This window comes from Colias croceus, chromosome 6, assembly GCF_905220415.1.
Source record: "Colias croceus chromosome 6, ilColCroc2.1".
Taxonomy (NCBI): Eukaryota; Metazoa; Arthropoda; class Insecta; order Lepidoptera; family Pieridae; genus Colias; species Colias croceus.
In genome coordinates this window covers 10,279,158-10,301,272 of record NC_059542.1, presented here as the reverse complement: position 1 = coordinate 10,301,272, position 22,115 = coordinate 10,279,158, and the positions used below count along the sequence as shown (strand labels likewise).

Genomic DNA, 22,115 nt, shown 5'->3' with positions numbered 1-22,115 from the left:
CGTTCGCGTTCGCAGGCGCGCTCGCAGGCGCGCTCGCAGGCGCGCTCGCAGGCGCGCTCGCAGGCGCGTTCGCAGGCGCGTTCGCAGGCGCGTTCGCGTTCGCAGGCGCGCTCGCAGGCGCGCTCGCAGGCGCGTTCGCAGGCGCGTTCGCAGGCGCGTTCGCAGGCGCGTTCGCAGGCGCGTTCGCGTTCGCAGGCGCGCTCGCAGGCGCGCTCGCAGGCGCGCTCGCAGGCGCGCTCGCAGGCGCGTTCGCAGGCGCGTTCGCAGGCGCGTTCGCGTTCGCAGGCGCGCTCGCAGGCGCGTTCGCAGGCGCGTTCGCGTTCGCAGGCGCGCTCGCAGGCGCGCTCGCAGGCGCGCTCGCAGGCGCGTTCGCACGCGCGTTCGCAGGCGCGTTCGCAGGCGCGTTCGCAGGCGCGTTCGCAGGCGCGCTCGCAGGCGCGCTCGCAGGCGCGTTCGCAGGCGCGTTCGCAGGCGCGTTCGCAGGCGCGTTCGCGTTCGCAGGCGCGCTCGCAGGCGCGCTCGCAGGCGCGCTCGCAGGCGCGCTCGCAGGCGCGTTCGCAGGCGCGCTCGCAGGCGCGCTCGCAGGCGCGTTCGCAGGCGCGTTCGCAGGCGCGCTCGCAGGCGCGTTCGCAGGCGCGTTCGCGTTCGCAGGCGCGTTCGCGTTCGCAGGCGCGTTCGCGTTCGCAGGCGCGTTCGCGTTCGCAGGCGCGCTCGCAGGCGCGTTCGCAGGCGCGCTCGCAGGCGCGCTCGCAGGCGCGTTCGCAGGCGCGTTCGCGTTCGCAGGCGCGTTCGCGTTCGCAGGCGCGTTCGCGTTCGCAGGCGCGTTCGCGTTCGCAGGCGCGTTCGCAGGCGCGTTCGCGTTCGCAGGCGCGCTCGCAGGCGCGCTCGCAGGCGCGCTCGCAGGCGCGCTCGCAGGCGTGCTCGCAGGCGCGCTCGCAGGCGCGTTCGCAGGCGCGCTCGCAGGCGCGTTCGCAAGCGCGTTCGCAAGCGAGTTCGCAAGCGCGTTCGCAAGCGAGTTCGCAAATGCGTTCGCAAATGCCTTCGCAAATGCCTTCGCAAATGCCTTCGTAAATGCCTTCGCAAATGCCTTCGCAAATGCCGGCGGCTGTGCCGCGCCACCGGCATTTGAGGTTCGAAGACCTGGATATGACTTTGGGTACATACAGTTGCTAGTTACATATTATTTTTTTATTGTTGCCCCACCTTGAGCCCATGGCTAGCTACGCCCATGTCCCTATATAATAGTACAACAGTTCTCAAATAATTTACGAGAATACAAATACAATGTCGCAAACAAGTGGTTTACAATGGCTATAACAATAAGCGGTTCGCGGCTTTTGGCACGTTTACAGTTCTTCATGCGTTTGTAGCTGTCAATACGCTGAAATTTATCGTTGACCGCGCGCCGTTGAGCCGCTTTATACGATACGATACGATATTTTATTTGTTTTGAATTTATGGAGTGAAACTTGTTCGATGATTCAATAATGACAATTGTATTGGGTGTTACATTTTGTATGCGTCATGTTTATGCACATTATGGTTATGCAAAAAAAAATGTATGAAGTAATGAAAAAGGGAATGATTTACTTCTTACGCGTTTTTCTGTAAGCACGCTTTATTTATATTTATGCATTTGAGTAGATATAAGTTGCAGTTGATATAATAAAATAATGATTTTTAATATTACTCCTATCCTTGATTGATTTAAATCAATAATAGGGTGACATAATTAGAATTATGGACATTATAATGCGGATATAACCCTAATATCCGCAAATGTAATATTTTTATACTTTCAAGATCTTTTCAGGAGTATTTCGTTATATTTTCAGAATCTAAATATAAGGAACATTTTGGTAATTTGCGCTTATAATCCCTTAAAAAATATGATCAAATATTATTCTAATAAAGATATTATTTATCGTGTATTATAAACGTCAAATGAGTTGTACACACAGAATTAAATATATCTGAAAATCGGGTATGCCTGCTATTTTTAAAATGGCATTCAATAAAGGTTATTGACTTCACGGTGTGTTACTCTATTTAATATATTTCCCGCGATAAATAGCATTTGCTATTTTATTGACGTTGATATTTGGAAATAAATATTTTATAGCGTATTTGAATTTAAATGGCATGTTTATTATACACATTTGGCTTGCGGTTTTCAATAATTTACTGAAACATTAATGCTTTTTAGCGCTTAAACAAAATTCCCTTAATGATGTTGATTTTTTCATATTGTTATGCACGTGACCTCGCTCGCTATAAAGTGTTCGAATTGTCGGGTCGAATATATAACAATCATCACGTTAAATCAAACAAAAGACAACCGTAAATTATGACAATGTATAGGAGTAACAGTGCGTTCAGTTAAATGTCACACAATAAATCTAACTATATTCATTTATTACGCACACATACAATCGCGTAATATGTAGGAACACGCTTGTATGTGTGCGTTATATGTGCATGAACGTACAACTGTACCTTGTTAGTATTATATCTATGTGTGAGTGTAATAGATTCAAATGCTTTAGAAATAGACATAGTCGCAGTAATTTATGAAGGCATCACAAAGACATCTATCAGCAAACTGTCTGCGATTAAGCTAGAAGTGGCTGTAAATTTTATTAATGTCAAATTATAATAAATCAGCCGCTTTAAATTTGTTATAAAGTGGTTTATTATTAGTTCTACGTGACATTTGACTGCATTATTTAAGCATGGGCTTATGTTTTCGAGGAAGTGATTTTATAACATCGTGACTTTTAATTGTATTGTTATTCAAAAATAGGTTTATTAGTCTTTGAAAATAGCATTATTTAACACACAATTTAACATGAATTAATGTTTAACTTATTAATACACGAAAAATTAAGACTTTATTGAGGTACTCGATATAGGAATGTAGTCTTTATGTAAATATTAATGCGATTTTGGGTAAATAATGTGATATAATTTATTCATAAACTTTATAGAGCACGTTAAAACGCCAAAAACTACTTGAATTTAATGTCGTTTGCCAACATGAACTAAATAACAATTAAATACCAAAAACTACCTCAATTCAATGTGCTTTTCTAACATGATCTAAATAATACCAAGAACCACTGTCAAAAGCAGCAGTAAGCAAAAAGGGTCCTAATTAATGAATCTAAACGGACTGTGAGTTGTCAAAACCACACTTCCATGGTCCACTATACCTTTCACTGAGATCCTTACTCAATGGCCTAATTGTTTTAATTACTAAAGTATGACAATAGTGCTTGGTTAAATGTTATGAACGATACGTAAACTGCAAGGTAAACAATGCTTATAAAACCGAGTTTAAATTATTCAAAGCTTTCTCAAAAGTGTGATTAATCGTTCAAATTTCAAAGGTAAAAATGAAACTTTTTTACTAATTGCTTTCATGACTTTTTAGTTGCTACCTCTTATCGTCATAATTTGAATATGAGGTAATTTAGTTCCGCAAAACTAATTTTAAACAACAATTATTCGTATAATTAGGTTCCTTATGCCAATCAATATCTAAAGTTGGAGTTGAGTGTGCTTCATCTAATTAGATTAGGCTCATTAAGCTGAGGGTACCATAATAGTTTCATCTCGAAGCTTCGGTCGCGAATTAAACATTAAACTAGTAACCTATATTATTCGATTGTCTCTATGTATGTGTTCAAGATTAATGTACCTATCTATAAAGTCTTTTTTTATTTTTACAAAGATTACTTAACTATTATGATTTACAATTATACGTATCTACAACTAGACACTACTGATAGGTCTGTTCAATTTCTTTCTAGGCTGGTCAATTTCTTGTACAAATATTTCATATTTTTCATTTAAGTAAATTGTAAATCCAGTGATTCATCAGCTTTTTCGAAAGATTTGTCGATTCTCACACCCTGACATACAAACATTATCAATGAGGCAATCACAATATAATTATAAGCGAACAACGTTACTATAAAAAAATTCACGGGCTAAAAGTTTCCTTTAGATTACACCATCAACAACAACAATTATTTATTGTGCACCACAGGACAGTAAAAATAAGAATACACAAAACGGTACTTATTTAAAACTACGTCATTTTTTCCAGCTGCTGACTATAATAATATAATCTATATAATATATAAAACTCAAAGGTGACTGAAGTGGTGATCTATCAACGCACAGCCCAAACCACTGGACGTATCGGGCTGAAACTTGGCGTGCAGGTAGACGTCATAACGTAGGCGTCCCCTAAGAAAGGATTTTCCGAAATTCTTGCGGGAACGGGGAAAAACGGGGATGCACGTACAAAGTCGTGGGCAGAAGCTAGTATTATAATATAATTCATTATTCTACTAAACTATATAAATTTATTTCATTTCATTTCATTATTTTCCAGTCGATCCAGTTTCCTGTAATGTGGGTGCTGTTTTTCCTGATCGTGCTTCTAAATGCATCGGTCATAGCAGCTCTACTCTGCACCAATGCTAGGAAGAGCAGAATGAACTTCTTCATAATGCAGCTTGCTATTGCAGGTACGTAAATAAATAATAAAATAATAAATAAAATCTATATTTTGCCAAAAAATTAACGTGGTAATGTTAGAGCAAAAATCTCAAAATACCATACATTTAGTACATTTACTAAATGTATGGTATTTTGAGATTTTTGCTTTTAGTGGGAGAAATCCCATGTGATAATTACGTATTGATTGTTGTGCAATTTTAGCAAGTTCTTTAAGGTATTTTTATTTATTTAACTCATAACTATACATACTGTTCTTGTCGTTTTATAACGCACGAACTTAATTCTAACGATTTATAAATTATTTCTTGAAGAAATGAACAAAATTGTTAAGACTTACGGTAACCTTTCCTTTATTTTGTGAGTATTCCATTAAGCTGTGAATAAATTCTCATATTATTAATTATAATATTCACAAGAATCCATTAACAGAATATAGTGAAACAAGCAAGCGTGAAATATTATGGCACAGTCATATCACATCCAATAAATATGCAAATATAAGTTTTAAGTGAGCCTCCAATTTCATAACCCCTAAAACGTAAAACGACAAAAGGTAATTCTGCCCTTTCACCTTAATTAACGGCACAGACAACTTTCCAAATTAAGAGACCTTTAATAAAATTACACCCATTTTGTTAGACCACCTAGATATTAAAAGCATGTAATTATAGCATTCATAAAAATTATAATTGGTTAAAAAAAACTACCTATATAGGTTTTCGGAGAATTCTTCGCTGCTTTTATGACTCAATAGTCTTAAGTTATTAGATATGTTTTTAAATCATATTTATGAATATTAAATAATTTTGATTATCATCTGTATTGTCAACTGTTAGCGCAACGACAAAGGCACGAATTTTGAGACAAAGAAACAGTAAGACTAGTAAAGTAGGTAGACACCTACCATAGCAAAAATTGGCAAATAGATCTCAAAATATCTTTTTATAGCAATAAAATTCACATTACAATGAGAATATGCAGCTTGTGTATATCAACATTTTCAGACAGTTTTGCACGGTCATAATAATAGGACTGGAATAAATAAATTTATTACTTTTATACGCCTGAGTTGCAATCATAAAAGTGTGAACGCGAATTCTTCACAGATTTATAGTTCCCAAAAGACGGATGATATATTTTACAGTCTGGTTATAGTCGTCTGCATCAAATTAAGTGAAATAAATGTTCTGCAGTTTGAAAATAAAATTTATGGAGTAAGGTTGCTCGCAAAGTTGGTTATTTTGCTATTATTAACATGATTAAGATGTGTTATTAGGTGTAGGCTATGAATCGGTTACATTGATTTGACTACACATAAATAGGGCTAGATGGTAATGGATTGTTATCCTTTTCAAAATACGTAATTATTTTCTTTAAACTTTACTAAAACACGTCTTATCGTATTAATTAATAGATCGCTAGGAAAAAGAAACGATACAACATCTCAAGAATAATTTTAACAAACTGTTTTTCTTACATACTAAATTTTAATACAAACTAGATTTAAATTAGGACCACTTTCACAGTTCCCATTCATATCCATTAATAAAAACTTCCAGAATAATTTTAGAACGATTTTCTTTTGTTCCTCCATCGTCAATTTTTTGCAAAATTATGTACAACAAATAATAATGGAGATACAAACCGCGGCTGTCTAATTTAATCACAATAAATTAATTATAAACGGGATGCGGAAACGCATTTATCATCGGGCAATAATTTATATTAATTGGGGGAAACAACAATTTGCGTTCCATTTCACGTTCCCTACAAAACATAGGTTTATTTAAATTGTTTGCGTTTGCCAATTTACTATCCCGAAATATAATTTTAAGGATTTATTTTATAAAATACTGGCATAAGTAAATTATGACCTAGAATAATAATATTTAAAATTATATCACATGGGCAAAGGTGTGCATGCTCCCTATGTAGACATCGCATTCAAACCGTTTATTTTTTCATTTTGCCGTACTAACTTTTCATAGTTTAGATTTCTATTTAAAATTGTTAAGTTCATTAGAAGATCAATAAATATTAAATAAATTATTTGCCCAGTCCACCAAGTACTTTCAGATTAGATTATGAAATATTGCCAGAAATGTATGTGTAACTAACGTTTAATACTGCGTAATCATGGACCATATAACATTACCTACTTTAGCGGTAAAACACGATAATAATTATAGCAATCTTATGCAAAATAATTGGATAGATTAACTATTATTGCATAAATCGATAATCACTATCGATCGAGTCGATTCTGATTAAAACAAGCACATGGCAGCTGGATATAATATCCAACAATGTGACTGAAATTGAGCGTTCAATGCCTTCGCCATACACAACGTATGATCGCTTTTGATCGCTCATTCGATTAATAGCGTTTAATCTCGATTAACGGATACAATTCCATCATGCGTTTAATATTTTCACTGCTTACTGACATTTCATGAACTTTTGGCGTAGGTGGTGTGGTTCAGGAAACTGGATGTCATCTATAGGTACTAATTGTAATGAACTTGAAATTCCGTGTTTATCTTCAGTTTGACAGCGACATCTTACGTACGAGGAAAACAATCGTGCGGAGAAATATTTACACGTCATAAACTACAAGCTAACTATCGTGGCTACTTAAAACGTGATAAAAAACGCTTTCATGTTTTCAAAGCATATAAAAATCTGAAAAACATTTCTGCCACACGGAAGTATGGTTTTAAACAGCGCGTAAACATTGTAGCATTCTCTTTGACGTGCTTTCATCGCTTCATTAATATCCAGTCACTATAAAACCCTTGTCCAAACTAGCTTATTTGTAAAATTCAAACAAGATTACGCTTTATTACAATGTATTAAAGATTATCAGATGACTAGTTCGAAGATTCACTCAGCATGTAAACAGAAGCAGTTTATTTTGAGCAGCGTAGGTACGTTGTAAAATTTTTTAAGCCTACCGCAAACTTCATCGACACTGTATTGTTACATTTGTCTCGAAAATAAAACGATAATTTTGTTAACTGTTTCATATAATTTAGTTTCTTTAAATTATTTTGACTTTGGTTGATTCCTTCTTATGTAGTTTAGTACAAGCAGGAAAAAAACTTCGATAAACCAAACGAATTACTGAATAATAAAATATACAAAACGCAAAATACTGAAATATTTGGACATCTATTTGGATTAATTGAATTCGATTTCCTTCTATCATTTCCAACATCTTTTATTCTTGTAAAAAAAAAATACGTGAATATTAATATCATTCTTTTGACCGTAAGCAAAATTGCTTTATTGTATTTGAATATTTAGTTCTTTTTCTTAGTTATCTTCAAATTTTGTGTGATTTCTCAAGAAAATATAAAAAATTATTCTTATTTTTGTATCCAAGCGAAATTATAGAGTAAACACCCTGAACTTACGGATTAAAACCGGCTTAAGCTTATATTTTTTTATTATTTTTGACTGATTTATTATTACTATGTACTGTTGGAATGTATCACATGAGATTTGAAGATAACTAATTAAATTTAAGGACTCTACATCCCTATACTTAGGACTTTCACTATTAAAAACTGACATGATAATCATTTTTAAATTATAATTTTGTATGTAATATTATGAAGCTAGCCAAAGATAAAACGTATACTTACGATTATGTGTAAACTAGCCATAATAAATATGATGATGTAAACGGTAGAATATTTTTGTGCGAACCGATAAAAATACTGTGATGCGTAATTTTCAATGTTAGTCGATGTTTCTTTTATACTGTGGTTATTTTAATAAATAATTCTTGTACTTACGTTTAATATGTTTGCAAAAATAATTTGACGTGTCTACTATCCAATCTTCCTGATTTTTATAATTCTTAGTAACCTTAGTAACCCATAAAATTAAAAAGTCGTAAAATTTGATACTACATTCAGTAGATCCTATTTATTTTAAATTTTACCTTGTATTAAACGCACCGTTAATTTAATATTCAATAAAATATACAGAATATATTATAATAGCTCTAATAGTTTTACTTCTTTCGCAGATCTCATGGTTGGTCTCTTATACGTGTTCGTGGACATCGTACAGAAGATCACGATAGCCTGGCTGGCTGGAGAATTCATGTGTAAAGTTGTCAAATTCTTACAGGTAATATAATTTGTAATATTATTCATTTATTTAGGTTTATTTCTATTTAATGTAATATTAATAAATTTCTGAGATAGTATGAAAAAAAAATGAAAAGTATAGGTATTTTTTGACCGAATCCGTAATAATGTTTTACTTTCGTAAGAAAAGTTTTTAAGATGAAATTGTTATGGACATAGAGACGTTAGAGTACACTTTGAAATCAACATAATTTAGACAAGAAGACGAAATATCTACTTTATGTAAATTGTTTTCTAAGTAAATCAGTTTCTCTTAAAAATACGTATCCCCTAGGTAAATACCCTTGAAATTTACTTTTGTTGTTTATATTATAGGTATATTATTTAACTTTGCAGTTTGTCAAACAGACTAAATTCTAGTTCAGGATACATCGCCCATTTTTGCAAGTGACTACTATCAAGCTAATTTTCCGTTTGTAGCTTTATTTTGATGAGACGCCCAATAATTTCGTGTACAAAAGTCTCGATTGTGGTAGCTAACAGAGATAACAAGGTTAAAAATTTTTGATTTGATGGTTCTCAAATATTTATTACTAACTGAATATTTTTTTTTTGTTCAATCGCAAGATAATTACCTAAATTATTCGAAAAAATATTTGTCCTACAAAATCTATGGTTTGTTCAAAGAGTCCCCCTTTCCAAAGTGTATCGATAACGAGGTCATCATAAATGATTACTAACAAGCTGATTTTTTTGTTTTCACTTAGTTAATGTTTATATAATTCAACAGACATATTGTCCTACAAATTGCGTAATAAATATTTGAGAACCATCAAATCAAAAAATTTTATCCTTGTTATCTCTGTTAGCTACCACAATCGAAGTTTCGTACACGAAATTATTCGGTGTCTCATCAAAATAAAGCTACAAACGGAAAATCAGCTTGATAGTAGTCACTTGCAAAAATGGGCGATGTATCCTGAACTATTCATTATATTATGCTTTATCTGACTTGAATATAAACCATTAAATATTTATAACACTAAATATATACACCAAAAATATTATAACAGCCTTAGATTAAGGATTGGTCTCCACGCGCGCGTTCAATCTTAACCTCTTGATCAATTCTCTTGAGCAATCATTACTAAAATTTTACTTGTCTTCGGTTTGTTAAAAGACATTTCTCTTTGTCTTCAATGAATGATGGATATAATTTCCATACTTATATTGATAGCTAATTTAAATAAGTTGATAATAACTCAGTTTAATCTTTAGTATCCAGAAAATCTCTTTATTGTGAATATTCAAATTAGTAAACCTGGCTTGTTATTAATTTTAAACTTAAATATGGATAAGGGATAGGTTTTGTTATCGAGATTTTGAACTTTTGCTTGATGTTTAAGATTATTTTATTTTTGGCTTGATACCTAATAAAGAGAAAGATGAAGTTTTCGTTGACAAATCAAAATATTCTCATAATTATAGTAGCTTACCTCCCGCGGCTTCGCCCGCTTTCTCTAAAACGATTTGAGATTTAAACTATCCTATATCTCTCAAGTTAGATCGAACTGCACATGGTGTGCGAATTTTATTATAATCGGTTAAGTGGTTTAGGAGTCCATTGAGGACAAACATTGTGACACGAGATCTATATATATATATTAGAATTAGAATAAATTGAAATAAAATAATAACACGCACTTTCACACTTTTAAGCATTTAAAAAAATGTCAGTTTTTGGTGAAAAGCTATTCAAAAGGTATTGTAATGAAAATAATAACGGACGGACGGAAAACAGAGAAAATTTAAATATTGATAAGAATGTTAAACTGTAAATTTAAATTAGAAATCAGAGTTTTTGATTACTTTAAGTTTTTGAATTGGACTTCAAAGCTACCGTCTTTATCACTTTTTAAGTGCAATGGCATTTCAAACTGAAAAGGTTTTGATGATCTTCAATTTTACGACATTTATATTTGTTATTCCGGAACGAGTGCCTATTATTTTCTCGTTATTCAATGTGACCTTCTATTTAAAATCTTTGATAACATTTTTACTGGTTTTGAAAGAATTCTCTTAAAAATACATTTATTTTTTAACACTGAAATGAAATGAAAGTTACCATTTAAATAAAGTCACTAGAAATCCGAAACGAACATCGGTAAGCTAAATTCAAAATATTGGGCGTGTTTGGCAAAAGATGCGGAACGCAGATATATCACCCCATTTACATTATACGCAAAAGAAAAGACATATCTCTCTCTTTTTATTTCACCATTTTCACCTCTGGTTGAAAGTCTATTTCGTAGTTTTTGATTGACATACAATAATTGATTCAAACTGATAGATGAGCTAAACACTGTGAAGCTGCCCTTAAATTGCTTTTAGTTTTCGTATACAAAATATATAAAAAATATACTTATGCAAAAGTGAGTTTGTTTCTCTTTCGTGTGGCAACTAAGTAATTTATTACACAGTATAGTTAGTGATACATGAAGGATACTTTTTAATGCAGTTAAACATCTCTTTCCCATACGAATTTCCCTTTAACATTTAGGTGAAACCGACGGTTGTTGATAGTTTTTTATACAACATTAAATGCAATTAACATATTTTTTAATAAATTCTGCTAAGTATTGATTTAATTTAATACTAAATCCCTTTTCCAGGCGGTAGTAATGTATGCGTCCACATACGTTCTAGTGGCGCTCAGTATAGACCGCTGCGACGCGATCACAAATCCCATGAACTTCTCCGGCAGTTGTGAGTATTTACTTTGATTTCAGTATGATAATGGTTCTAAACCTTGTCTATTTGGGAAGCTTGATTTAGTTTCTACTATGATGTCTAAAAACAGTATTATTTCCAATATTATTTCCATTATGGAAATATGAGCTTGTCGAAAAATAATACTGCTATAAGACGTCCGCGTCGTGATAATGAATCATCGCACTTTAATTTGTGTTTTACTATTGCACATTATGAAGTGCATAATGACTGTGTGTGTTGATGTTGGTATAATTTGGGATTTAAACATGACTGCTTTTGTATTCGCTAAATAAAAGAGTAACCTCTCATAAAGAGATTTTATTACAGTGTAAATAAGAATGCTTTTTTTTAATTTATGTGCATACTTAATGCTCCTGTTGTTTCTTTTCTTTATGTCAAAAAGGTGAGTGGCCAAAATACTGAACACTTTGAAAAATCGTTTAATTTTATATGCATTTTATAACATGCCCAAAAAGAAGCATGTTTCATCGCGGTTCTTAATAAAAGTAATTTGTATTGAATAATTCCATGCGTTTAATAAAATGCAGCACTTTGCATATTGTAATTTGCTTTGAGGTGAAGTCTAGATTAAAATAAATTCCTAGCAGATGTAGTTACTGAATCAGAGCTAATTTATAACACGAAACCATATGTTCAGGACACTCACAACATACACAGTTTATTTTGAACTCTAGTATATTCGTTTTTCGTGTTTAATTACACATATTAATAACATTTCAGTCGACTTTGCTCTCTACACTGTGGGCTTAAAGGTCATTTTAATGCGAATATTAATTATCCATTTAAAGTTCATTCATCTTACCTGCTGTAGAGTTCTTGTAAATTGAACAATAAATTTGTTTCGAAATGTATCTAACGTTGTTAACATCATACATTACACATTTGGGTGATTTCTCGAAGTTTCTTCTAATAAATTTATAATGGTTGTTCTCAAGGGTAATTTATATTTCATAATATGCAATGGAATGGTAAATTTTTAGTCGGTTTATTACGCATTATTGAAAGTTGAAGGTAAATGTAATGTTTCTCCTATAGACTGTAATTAGGATGAAATTAAATGCTTTATTACTTTCGTTATATAAACGAACCTACCTTCTTACTTAAGTATTAGGTATATCTTTTCTCATTATAATTGTATTTCTTTACTGAGATATACATTACTTTTTCTCGGACGGGCATTCGTTTAATTACCTAGGTGGTGTGGATAATGTGCATAAAAATATATTTCATTTGTTCATACTTGTATCAATACTCATGTGAAGTCCTCAACCACTGAAACATAAAAATATCTACATATTATTATAATATTATATAGTAAGTAAGAGCAATGGTGGCTCAGTGGTGAGACCTCGGACTTCGAATCGATAAGTCCGTGGTTCGAGACCAGGCGAGCGCGCAGGAAATAAATTGATTTTTCAATTTGTCTGCGCATGTTGTAACATCACCACTGCTCGAACGGTGAAGGAAAACATCGTGAGGAAACCGACATGTCGAAGAATTAAAAAGTTCGACGACATGTGTCATCCGCCAACCCGCACTTGGCCAGCGCGGTGGATTATGGCCTGTACCCTCATAGGAGGCCCGTGTCCCAGCAGTGGGAACGTATATGGGCTGATGATGATGATAATGATGATATAGTAAGTAGTAATGTAACCTTTGCTTTTTGTGATACCATTAAATTAATAGTTAGGTACAATATAAAAATATTAATTTTAGAAAATTTAGGAGGTATTTAACAATATTTCAGGGAACAGAGCACGGGCACTGGTCGCTTCCGCGTGGATGATCAGCATTGTGTTCTCTATACCACTCCTTATTCTATACGAAGTTAAGGAAGTACAAGGTGGGTGATAATTTTGTTTACCTATTAATTCTTTTAACAAAAATATTAATTCGATTGATTGCTTGATATAATGTGTAAATATTTAGGGATATTATTAAATATCTCATATTGTTAATAGACATTTCCAACTATGTATTTATATAGAGCTGCTCAAAACACTCACAACATTTCTCACAGTAACTATACAGAGTTGTTAATACCTACAAAAAAATTCTAGCAACGTATCTACATAGAGCTGCAAAACAAAACTAAATTCTATGCATGCAATATTAAAAGAAAGACATTTAACTTTGTAAAAAAAAAATTGTTATCTGTATGGCAAGTATGAATGTTTGTTTCAGACTTTCAATTTAAATTAATTTTGTAAGATTAAAGCTAAAATTTCCATACCCAGGTCAGCTCCAATGCTGGATAGACCTCGGCACCACAAAGCGCTGGCAAGTGTGGGTCACTCTAGTCGCAGTCATGATATTCGTGCTCCCCGCACTTGCTATAGCGGCGTGTTACGCGATAATAGTACTGACAATATGGACCAAAAGCAAAGCTGTCGTTATGAGCCCACCGGTCAATTCTAGACGATTCAAGAATTGGAGGAATGGTGAGTTTTGTTGTATTTGTGAGTTTGTTGCTATAGCAGTATTACGCGTAAGAGTATCTGGACCAAAATAATAGGTAGGATTCTAAACTTATCAATCAATTTATAGTCGTCAATCAAACATGTTTAGTATCATTAAGTTTATTACAATCTGAAGAACATTCCTTTATAGAGTAGGTTTCATCAAGCTAAACTAATTACTCTCGACTAAATCTTCATATATTTGCTACTGCGTATAGGTATTTACCTCAGAATTTAATAATATAAATGTATTAATTCATAGAGATATATAATTAACATTCGGTACTAATTAGTAGGGAAGATGGCGCCTTACAAATATTTAACTCATAAGATTTCCATGTCAAACACTGAGATGTAGATAAGTATTTTGATTAAAATTTGTTTTATGTGGCATGGGTATGTAAGTCAGACGTTTGAAGTTTTTAATACTTGGAAAATTATTGCTAAAACCTTGATTAAAGTAATCTTACAATATCGAAAAGCACAAAAACCAGCTCTACATGTTCCAATCAATAAATATCAAATGATACATCTTGATTGTTTAAATATTTGCCAAATGTGAATTTTATTACTTATTTATTTATTATTTATTAAATTTGTCGATAGTTTCGGCCTTCTATTAGTGTTGATGTAATTTTAAATCTCTTAAAGTCCAAAATACAAAAACAACAGTGCGTATTTCACATTCACTTTAATTACACAAACAAAAAGATAAACATAAATATTCCCACATTATTATGTTCAAAAGTGCATTTTTAAAACTCCATCAGTCTAGATTATAAGATTAAGAAGGCACAAGAAACTCGCGGATGTGAACGAAACAAAAGTGTGACGGAATGCACTAAAGACTAAAATACTGGGTTAGAAAGTATGCGATACGATCGTGTCCTTTTCATTTCCATTATTAAAAAGCTTTATTCACATCTTCTGGCTATGTTCTATTTACTTTATTTGTCAGTAAAAATGACGATATAACGTTTGAAAATATCCTAAAGTCTTAAATTAGGAACCTTATTAGCTAATGCTTAAACTGGCACGGATATATTTTTGCATTTAAAGCGTAGAGTTAGTATTTTATATTACCTACTCCCATTGCATTGCAAGTAGTCTTTGGTTTACCTACCGTCCGTACGTCTTCAATAAGCAGTACATTATTCGATAGTTCATAAGTATAAAATATTCAAACATAATATTGTACTCTATTACATATGATTATAATAATACACTGCTCTAACAGAAAAGTCAATAGAGGTCTATCTTAGTGTTTAAAAAGGTCCAATTTCTCTAAGTGCACAACCCAGCTAAGTAATCAAGACCTCTTGCATTCAATTTAGATACGCTGAAATTCCCCAGGTATTCTTATGACGACTTTGAATTCTAAAACAATGATTTATATTTATATCTCCTAGAAATATTAATTAATAGTAATACGTAGAAAACCAATTACGGTACGGTCGTACGAAAAGTTTCATTTGCACAAACAATGCAAAATGGTTGAATAATAATATTGTTCAACCATATTGCATTGTTTGTGCAAATGAAAATTATGATTAATACACAAAATTAAATAATTGTATGTGTATTTCTAACGTATCCAAGACCACCGTATTAATTTTCGAAGTCCGAAAGTAGGCAGAGTTTGGGATCCGACAATTTTTAAGTTTGATCGAGTGTCTAGTTGTTTATAGCACGTCAATGGACTGGCCAGATTGTTGAAGATTATTTATTTTCCTTCGTGTTACTCAAGTTTTACATTTGGTCTCTGAATACGTTAGCAATTATGTTCTAATTTCCAGTCCACTAGATTATAAACTATTTATTGTAAGTATACTTGGGCTAATTATTGACTTGGTACAATGTTACTAGATTATAAACTAAACTAAACTATTGTAACTATATTTGGGATAGTTAATAAGTAGATCTAATGCAATTCCAGGGCAAGCGGAGAGCGAGCCGGAGTCCCGTCGCGCCAGCTCGCGCGGTCTCATTCCAAGAGCGAAGATTAAAAGCGTCAAAATGACGTTTGTCATTGTTTTTGGTGAGTATTAATTGTGTGTGTGTTCTTGTTTTGAATTTCTTTGATCGAATCTGAGGATCAATTGGACGTTTATTATCTTTGTAAATAGTGATAAAGGTACATTACGACTCGCAGTAGATGTCACGATTTAGTTTTGCAATTATTCGTCTGCCAACGCTTATCCACTTTCAACAACTAAATATGTTGACGTCCGTTCAATCTTATGGACAACAATACAAAGTAAAAATATGTACAAAGTATAAATCATAAATATAATCTTCATAGATAAGTACGAAGCCATAGAATAAAACACGAGATTTCATATATTTTCATATAATTAAAGTACCACATATAAAACCTGACGATCATCAAACTTTATTACCAAGGTACGGGACAGTTATTACATAAGGTAGTTGACAGTTAAGATTGATCACTTCCAAGAGCTTTTCAACACGTCGGTTTAGTAATTAGTGGAGTGAGTGGCTGAAATCTATAGAATAAGACATCTTATAGAGAGATTAATCATAATTTGGTATAAGATGTCCATACTTGCGTGTGTTTGGTCATTTTTGAGTTTCTGTGTAAAGCTTAAAAAGACGTTTTTAATTGAGCATTATTATAACGTTTGTCTGAACTAATCTGGTGATTTGATGGATGTATGTTTTTAGTTTATTATTATATAGTTAATATTATTAGCTAAACTAGCATAATAAACTTGTTTGTTGTTTTAGTATCTGAAATTTGTACTAAACCTTCGTTGTAGAATGTACAATATAAGTTATTTAGTTCATGAATTAATGCCTAATATTATACTAATAGTTATCGTGGTCGATTTTTTCTATTCTCTAAAAAAATATCAAAACCATCTCAAAGAGATCCTATTCCTATGAAATTGTAAAATTTGGGGCGAAAATGTTTCCTCAATGTTTTTTCCTAAAGAAAAAAGATAATTTTTATTGCAAAATTGTTTTAAAGCGATTTAAAATAAAAATATTTCTTAAGAATAAGGGAACTGGGTCATATGTCCGTATTTCCTTTCATACTCGTAAATGTAACTTGAATCCCGTCCCGTTAAAAGAAAGTTATTAGTGTTCCTTATTAAAATATTAAATGGAAGGTGACACCAATTAGTTTGCAGTAAATGAAGTGACTAATGGATGACTGTAATTTGTTTTTATTTTTATCTTACAAATGAAATAAACTGCATTTAAGTAGGTATTTATTTTAAACTAGCGGTCCGCCCCGGCTTCGCCCGTGGTACATGTTTACGTTTTCTCTACATAAGATCCATCCTCGTTCTTCAAGAAATATAATAAAAAAAGAATTATCGAAATCGGTTCAGCCGTTCTCGAGTTATGCGCTTACCAACACATTTTGCGATTCATTTTTATATACATATAAGATAATTACTGAACATTGGAAGCACCTACTTGTAAAGCTTAAAGATTCAAGTAGGTATGTACATTGAACATTCTTAAAATTATGATTACATACAATCCTACCACTTGTAGTAGGTATTAAACTCAAATAAATCCAAAATTCAATATTTGAATGAGTGGATATCGATCAAAAAGCATTACGTTTTTAAATATAAAATTCATAACCTCCAAAAGCTCTTAGTTACATAATAAAAATTCTATTACCAGATAATCTTCAAAACAATAATACATATAACTCATACCGGAAGCGGGAAGGCAATTATCTAAAGACGCTATACGAACACGAGATCATTTATAAGTCAGAGCAAGATGTATCGTTTATTTTATACACCTCGAAACGGTTCAAGATCACAATATATTTAGACTGTGGTTCAACTTCCGAAATAGCGCTGTGTATTCATTTTACATGGTATTTTTTTATCGCGCAGTTCTTGTATAAAAATTGGTTGTTTGTTTTTATTTCACTCAAGATCTGAATAGTAAGCTTATTTGAAGGCCACGCTTTAAACGTTTGCCTAATACATTAGTTTTCACTGTTTCAGTCACTTCAAAGGAGATTCAAATATTTTTCACAATTTATGACATTATTTAAGTCTTTAGTACATACCATCATTATTATATACCTATTAGTTTTTATGCCTGGTGAAGTAAGGGAAAGCTTTCAATCTTTGTAAAGTTGATGAGTAACGCTTGCTTGTAAAGCTTTTTCATTGTTATTTTGATACAATTTTTTACAATTTATTAAACGGGCTCTCTATACAATGGGCAGCGATTGCCCAACAAATGATCGTCAATGTTTGCCGCCAGTACGGCGATTAGGAAAAACCATCTTCAACGACGGCTGGTTATAGATGTTTAGGCCATCTACACTATCGTGATTGCCTCTACTCGTCCAACACAGCAAATTGTTCAAAGGATCTATAAAAATGTGTTTTCAGATATTGTATTAAACGAATCCGACAATAGTTCTCTTCTTTGTATTTACTTCGAACACAGTAGAGTGTTTTGATAGCATATTTTATGGTTTTCTTTGGCCAATGTATTCCGGAACACGTGACGAGTGACGTCCGTAACGTTTGATGTTCATATTGTTTTTCGACTCTAGTTCATTTATTTTTAAATATTTCTGAGAACATATCAATTAGTAAGTTCTTGACATGGATTAAGAGTTTGGAAAGTAACTGGTGCTTGTTTGTTTTGTATTGTTGACAGTAACAATAGAAAATTGTCTGCAGTTAATAATAGGTCCTATAAATAAACCCATTAGGCATTAGGTATCTGTTTCAGTTGCCATTGTTTTAATTTTAGGAAACTTTTTATTTTTTAACTTCTATTTTCCTGGTGAATCGATATTATACAGTTATAGGTTGGCACTACATTGTTATCTATAATTTTATATATTATTAAATTAACACTTAAATCTCTACTAATAACTAATATTTTCATTATAGTATCACATTTATTGAAACTATCTACATTTATTTTCCTCTTTACTTCGTTCCATCATTAATTTAAGTTGCAGATTCCTTAAATTTTTAGCAACAAATTATTTACTAATAACGTTTTAGCAAAAATGTTCTATCATAATTTCAAACTTCGTTCTTCAATAACAAGATAATATTTACTATTTTTTTGCCACCATATAACCAATTATTTCCCGAATTTCAGTGTTCATCCTCTGCTGGTCGCCCTACATCCTCTTCGATCTCCTCCAAGTGTATGACCACATCCCGCCAACGCAGGCCAACCTGGCCATAGCCACGTTCATCCAGTCGCTCGCACCACTCAACTCAGCAGCCAATCCCTTGATCTGCTGTATGTTCTCGCCACATATTTATAGCAGCTTGAGGTGAGGATAGGAACTGTTTTGTTTTATGACTGGTTGGAGGTATTAATAATTGACTAAAAATAAAGAAAAAAAATGAGTTGTAATTGATATATTTTTTTTTTATAAATTGAGGGTAATTTTATTTTAGGTAATAATAGCTATGTGTTATTATTCAAATTCACTCTTTTGCATAAGGCTCCATTTCAATTAGATCTTAGAGATGGGATCGGTTTCAGTTAAATCACTCTATTTTTCAATGTATGCGATAAATTACACTAAATATAAGGTAAGAAGAAATAGTCTCCGGTGCGAGCTAGCTCTACTTGTGTTGAAATGTGGGTAATGTGTATGTAATGTTGGTGATTCCTAAAGCATGATTCATGCTACACCTCGCTGGAGTCGGGTAACAAATGAAACATTACCCGTGGAAATTTCAACGCCGCGGCCGTGCCCCGTTCGAACCCTGGTTGTCAGTCAGGCATGAATTACTTCAAAAAGTATATACTTAATCATTTTTGATCGTGTCCTGGCCGGGGTTAATTTAATAAATTGATGATTAATTTATGCTAAAGCTGAAGAGTTTGTTTGTTTGAACGCGCTTATCTCGGGAACTACTGGTTCGATCTGAAAAATTATTTCAGTGTTAGATAGCTCATTTATTGAGGAAGGTAATAGGCTATATATCATCACGCTACGACCAGTAGGAGTGGAGCCATGGGGGTGAAACCGCGCGGAGCGAAAGTGAAGTCCCATATCTCCGTAGTGGGGTAGATGCATTACGCAAACATCTGTTTCACTGAACGATTTTTCTTTAGGGAGAAATAGGTGATCAGCTGTGTCCTACCAGACCGAGACATTTATTTTTTCTTCGTCTCCACCGGGAATCGAACTTAGGACCCCTCGGTTATACGCTCACGCGTCAACCACTGGAGGCGGTCTAACCGCGCGGAGCAGCTAGTCATGAATAACTATGTTGTTTGACTCGTTTTCTCTCATCGCAGACGCGTCCCGCCGTACCGCTGGGTGTGGTGCGGGCGGGCGCGCGGCGCGCGGCTGCGCTCGCGCTCCGACTCCACCGCGCACTCCGACCTGCTCAGCTCCACACACGCGAGGCGCTCGCATGCTGCTGTCAGTGGGAATTTTATTCTATATTTTATTAGTATTACTATATTTAGTATCTAGAGTATATTAGACGCAGTACGCAGCGTACTACACGCTCTATTCGTATTTAGAGAATATTCTATACGCTAATATTCTCTAGATAGCTCCATACATTGCGTACTGCTTATAACTACGTATATCTTCTTAATATATATAAATCTCGTGTCACAATGTTTGTCCTCAATGGACTCCTAAACCACTTAACCGATTGTAATAAAATTCGCACACCGTGTGCAGTTCGATCCAACTTGAGAGATAGGATAGTTTAAATTTCAAATCGTTTTAGAGCAAGCGGGCGAAGCCGCGGGCGAAGCCGCGGGCGGTAAGCTAGTTATATTATAAATTAAAAGTAGTAAATTAAGTAAATTTTGTATTGTTAGCATGTTGCTATGTATAATTGAGGAAGAGGGAACTTTCCTATAATATTAGATACAGGTTTATTTAACTTAACAAGGAAGTCCAGATCTTTGTAACCACACCGCTATAGTTTAAAGTTTAAATTGAACATTTAAAATTTAAATTATCCTACGCTTATACACACAATATAAAATATGAAGTGTTGTTTCCTATATAATATGTATACCATATCATTGCTGCCACTTACATTTTTACGTTAGGTATATAAATAATAAATAAAACTTAGCTGAAAAGTTATTAATTGGATTTTCTGATGGTTTTTGATTTTAAAAACTTACATTATATATTTTTATGATTTGCACATTCTATATTTTATCAACTTGGTCTGAACATGTCTGTATTTATACAAACCTATGTACAGTTCAATGTTTTACGATTCATACTTAATGGCAGAAATTAATAATAATAATAATCATTTATTTGCAGACACATGAAGTCCATAGTGAAATTAGGTGCAGGTGTCAGTGTGGGTGCGCACAGGTGGCTTAACGTTCCGCTAATTCCTAAAATTGTTTTTTCCGAGCCGCCATTAAGTTTGAATCGTACTATATAAATCATTCATACTAATAACATAATTGGTCATAACTTACAGGCGCTAAACGCGAGTCAGTCGGGCAGCGCGTCCCGCGCGCCGCGCCGCGCCACGCTGCTCGTCGCGCTGCACAAGTGACGTCGGCACACACACACACACGCACACCACCATACACATAGCTATGTGTGCACATACTCACATACACACACGCACTCACACTCGCACTGCGCGCAGGATGTCATGTTGTAATTATACAAGTGACGGCACACGCAAATACACAACATGTACGTGTACACGTGTACATAGTTATGTGTGCACATACTCACATACACACACGCACTCACACTCGCACTGCGCGCAGGATGTCATGTTGTAATTATACAAGTGACGGCACACGCAAATACACAACATGTACGTGTACACGTGTACATAGTTATGTGTGCACATACTCACATACACACACGCACTCACACTCGCACTGCGCGCAGGATGTCATGTTGTAATTATACAAGTGACGGCACACGCAAATACACAACATGTACGTGTACACGTGTACATAGTTATGTGTGCACATACTCACATACACACTCGCACTCACACTCGCACTGCGCGCAGGATGTCATGTTGTAATTAAATTAAGTTATTATTGCTAATTGGCTACCTTAAGTTATAATTTGTCCTTTGCCTGAAGGTTGCCTGGCAGAGATGGCTTTGATAAGGCCGCCATTTGTACATCTTAAATAGTTCTGTTTTATGTACTTTTATTCTAATATGTTGTACAATAAAGAGTAAATAAATAAATAAATAAATAATTATACAAGTGACGGCACACGCAATAC

General features: G+C 34.3%; 1 protein-coding gene across 1 annotated transcript in view; it reads left to right on the top strand.

Moving 5' to 3' along the window:
* LOC123692705 (cardioacceleratory peptide receptor-like) overlaps positions 1–21,414 on the top strand; it is a 106,747-nt gene extending 85,333 nt beyond the window's left edge. The window contains exons 3-11 of the mRNA XM_045637478.1: positions 4,403–4,538; positions 8,567–8,670; positions 11,303–11,396; positions 13,171–13,266; positions 13,661–13,864; positions 15,819–15,920; positions 19,007–19,187; positions 20,168–20,294; positions 21,337–21,414. Of these exons, the coding sequence (XP_045493434.1) occupies positions 4,403–4,538; positions 8,567–8,670; positions 11,303–11,396; positions 13,171–13,266; positions 13,661–13,864; positions 15,819–15,920; positions 19,007–19,187; positions 20,168–20,294; positions 21,337–21,414 (1,122 nt within the window). The remainder of the gene's footprint in view (positions 1–4,402; positions 4,539–8,566; positions 8,671–11,302; positions 11,397–13,170; positions 13,267–13,660; positions 13,865–15,818; positions 15,921–19,006; positions 19,188–20,167; positions 20,295–21,336) is intronic.
* The last annotated feature ends 701 nt before the right edge of the window (positions 21,415–22,115 follow it).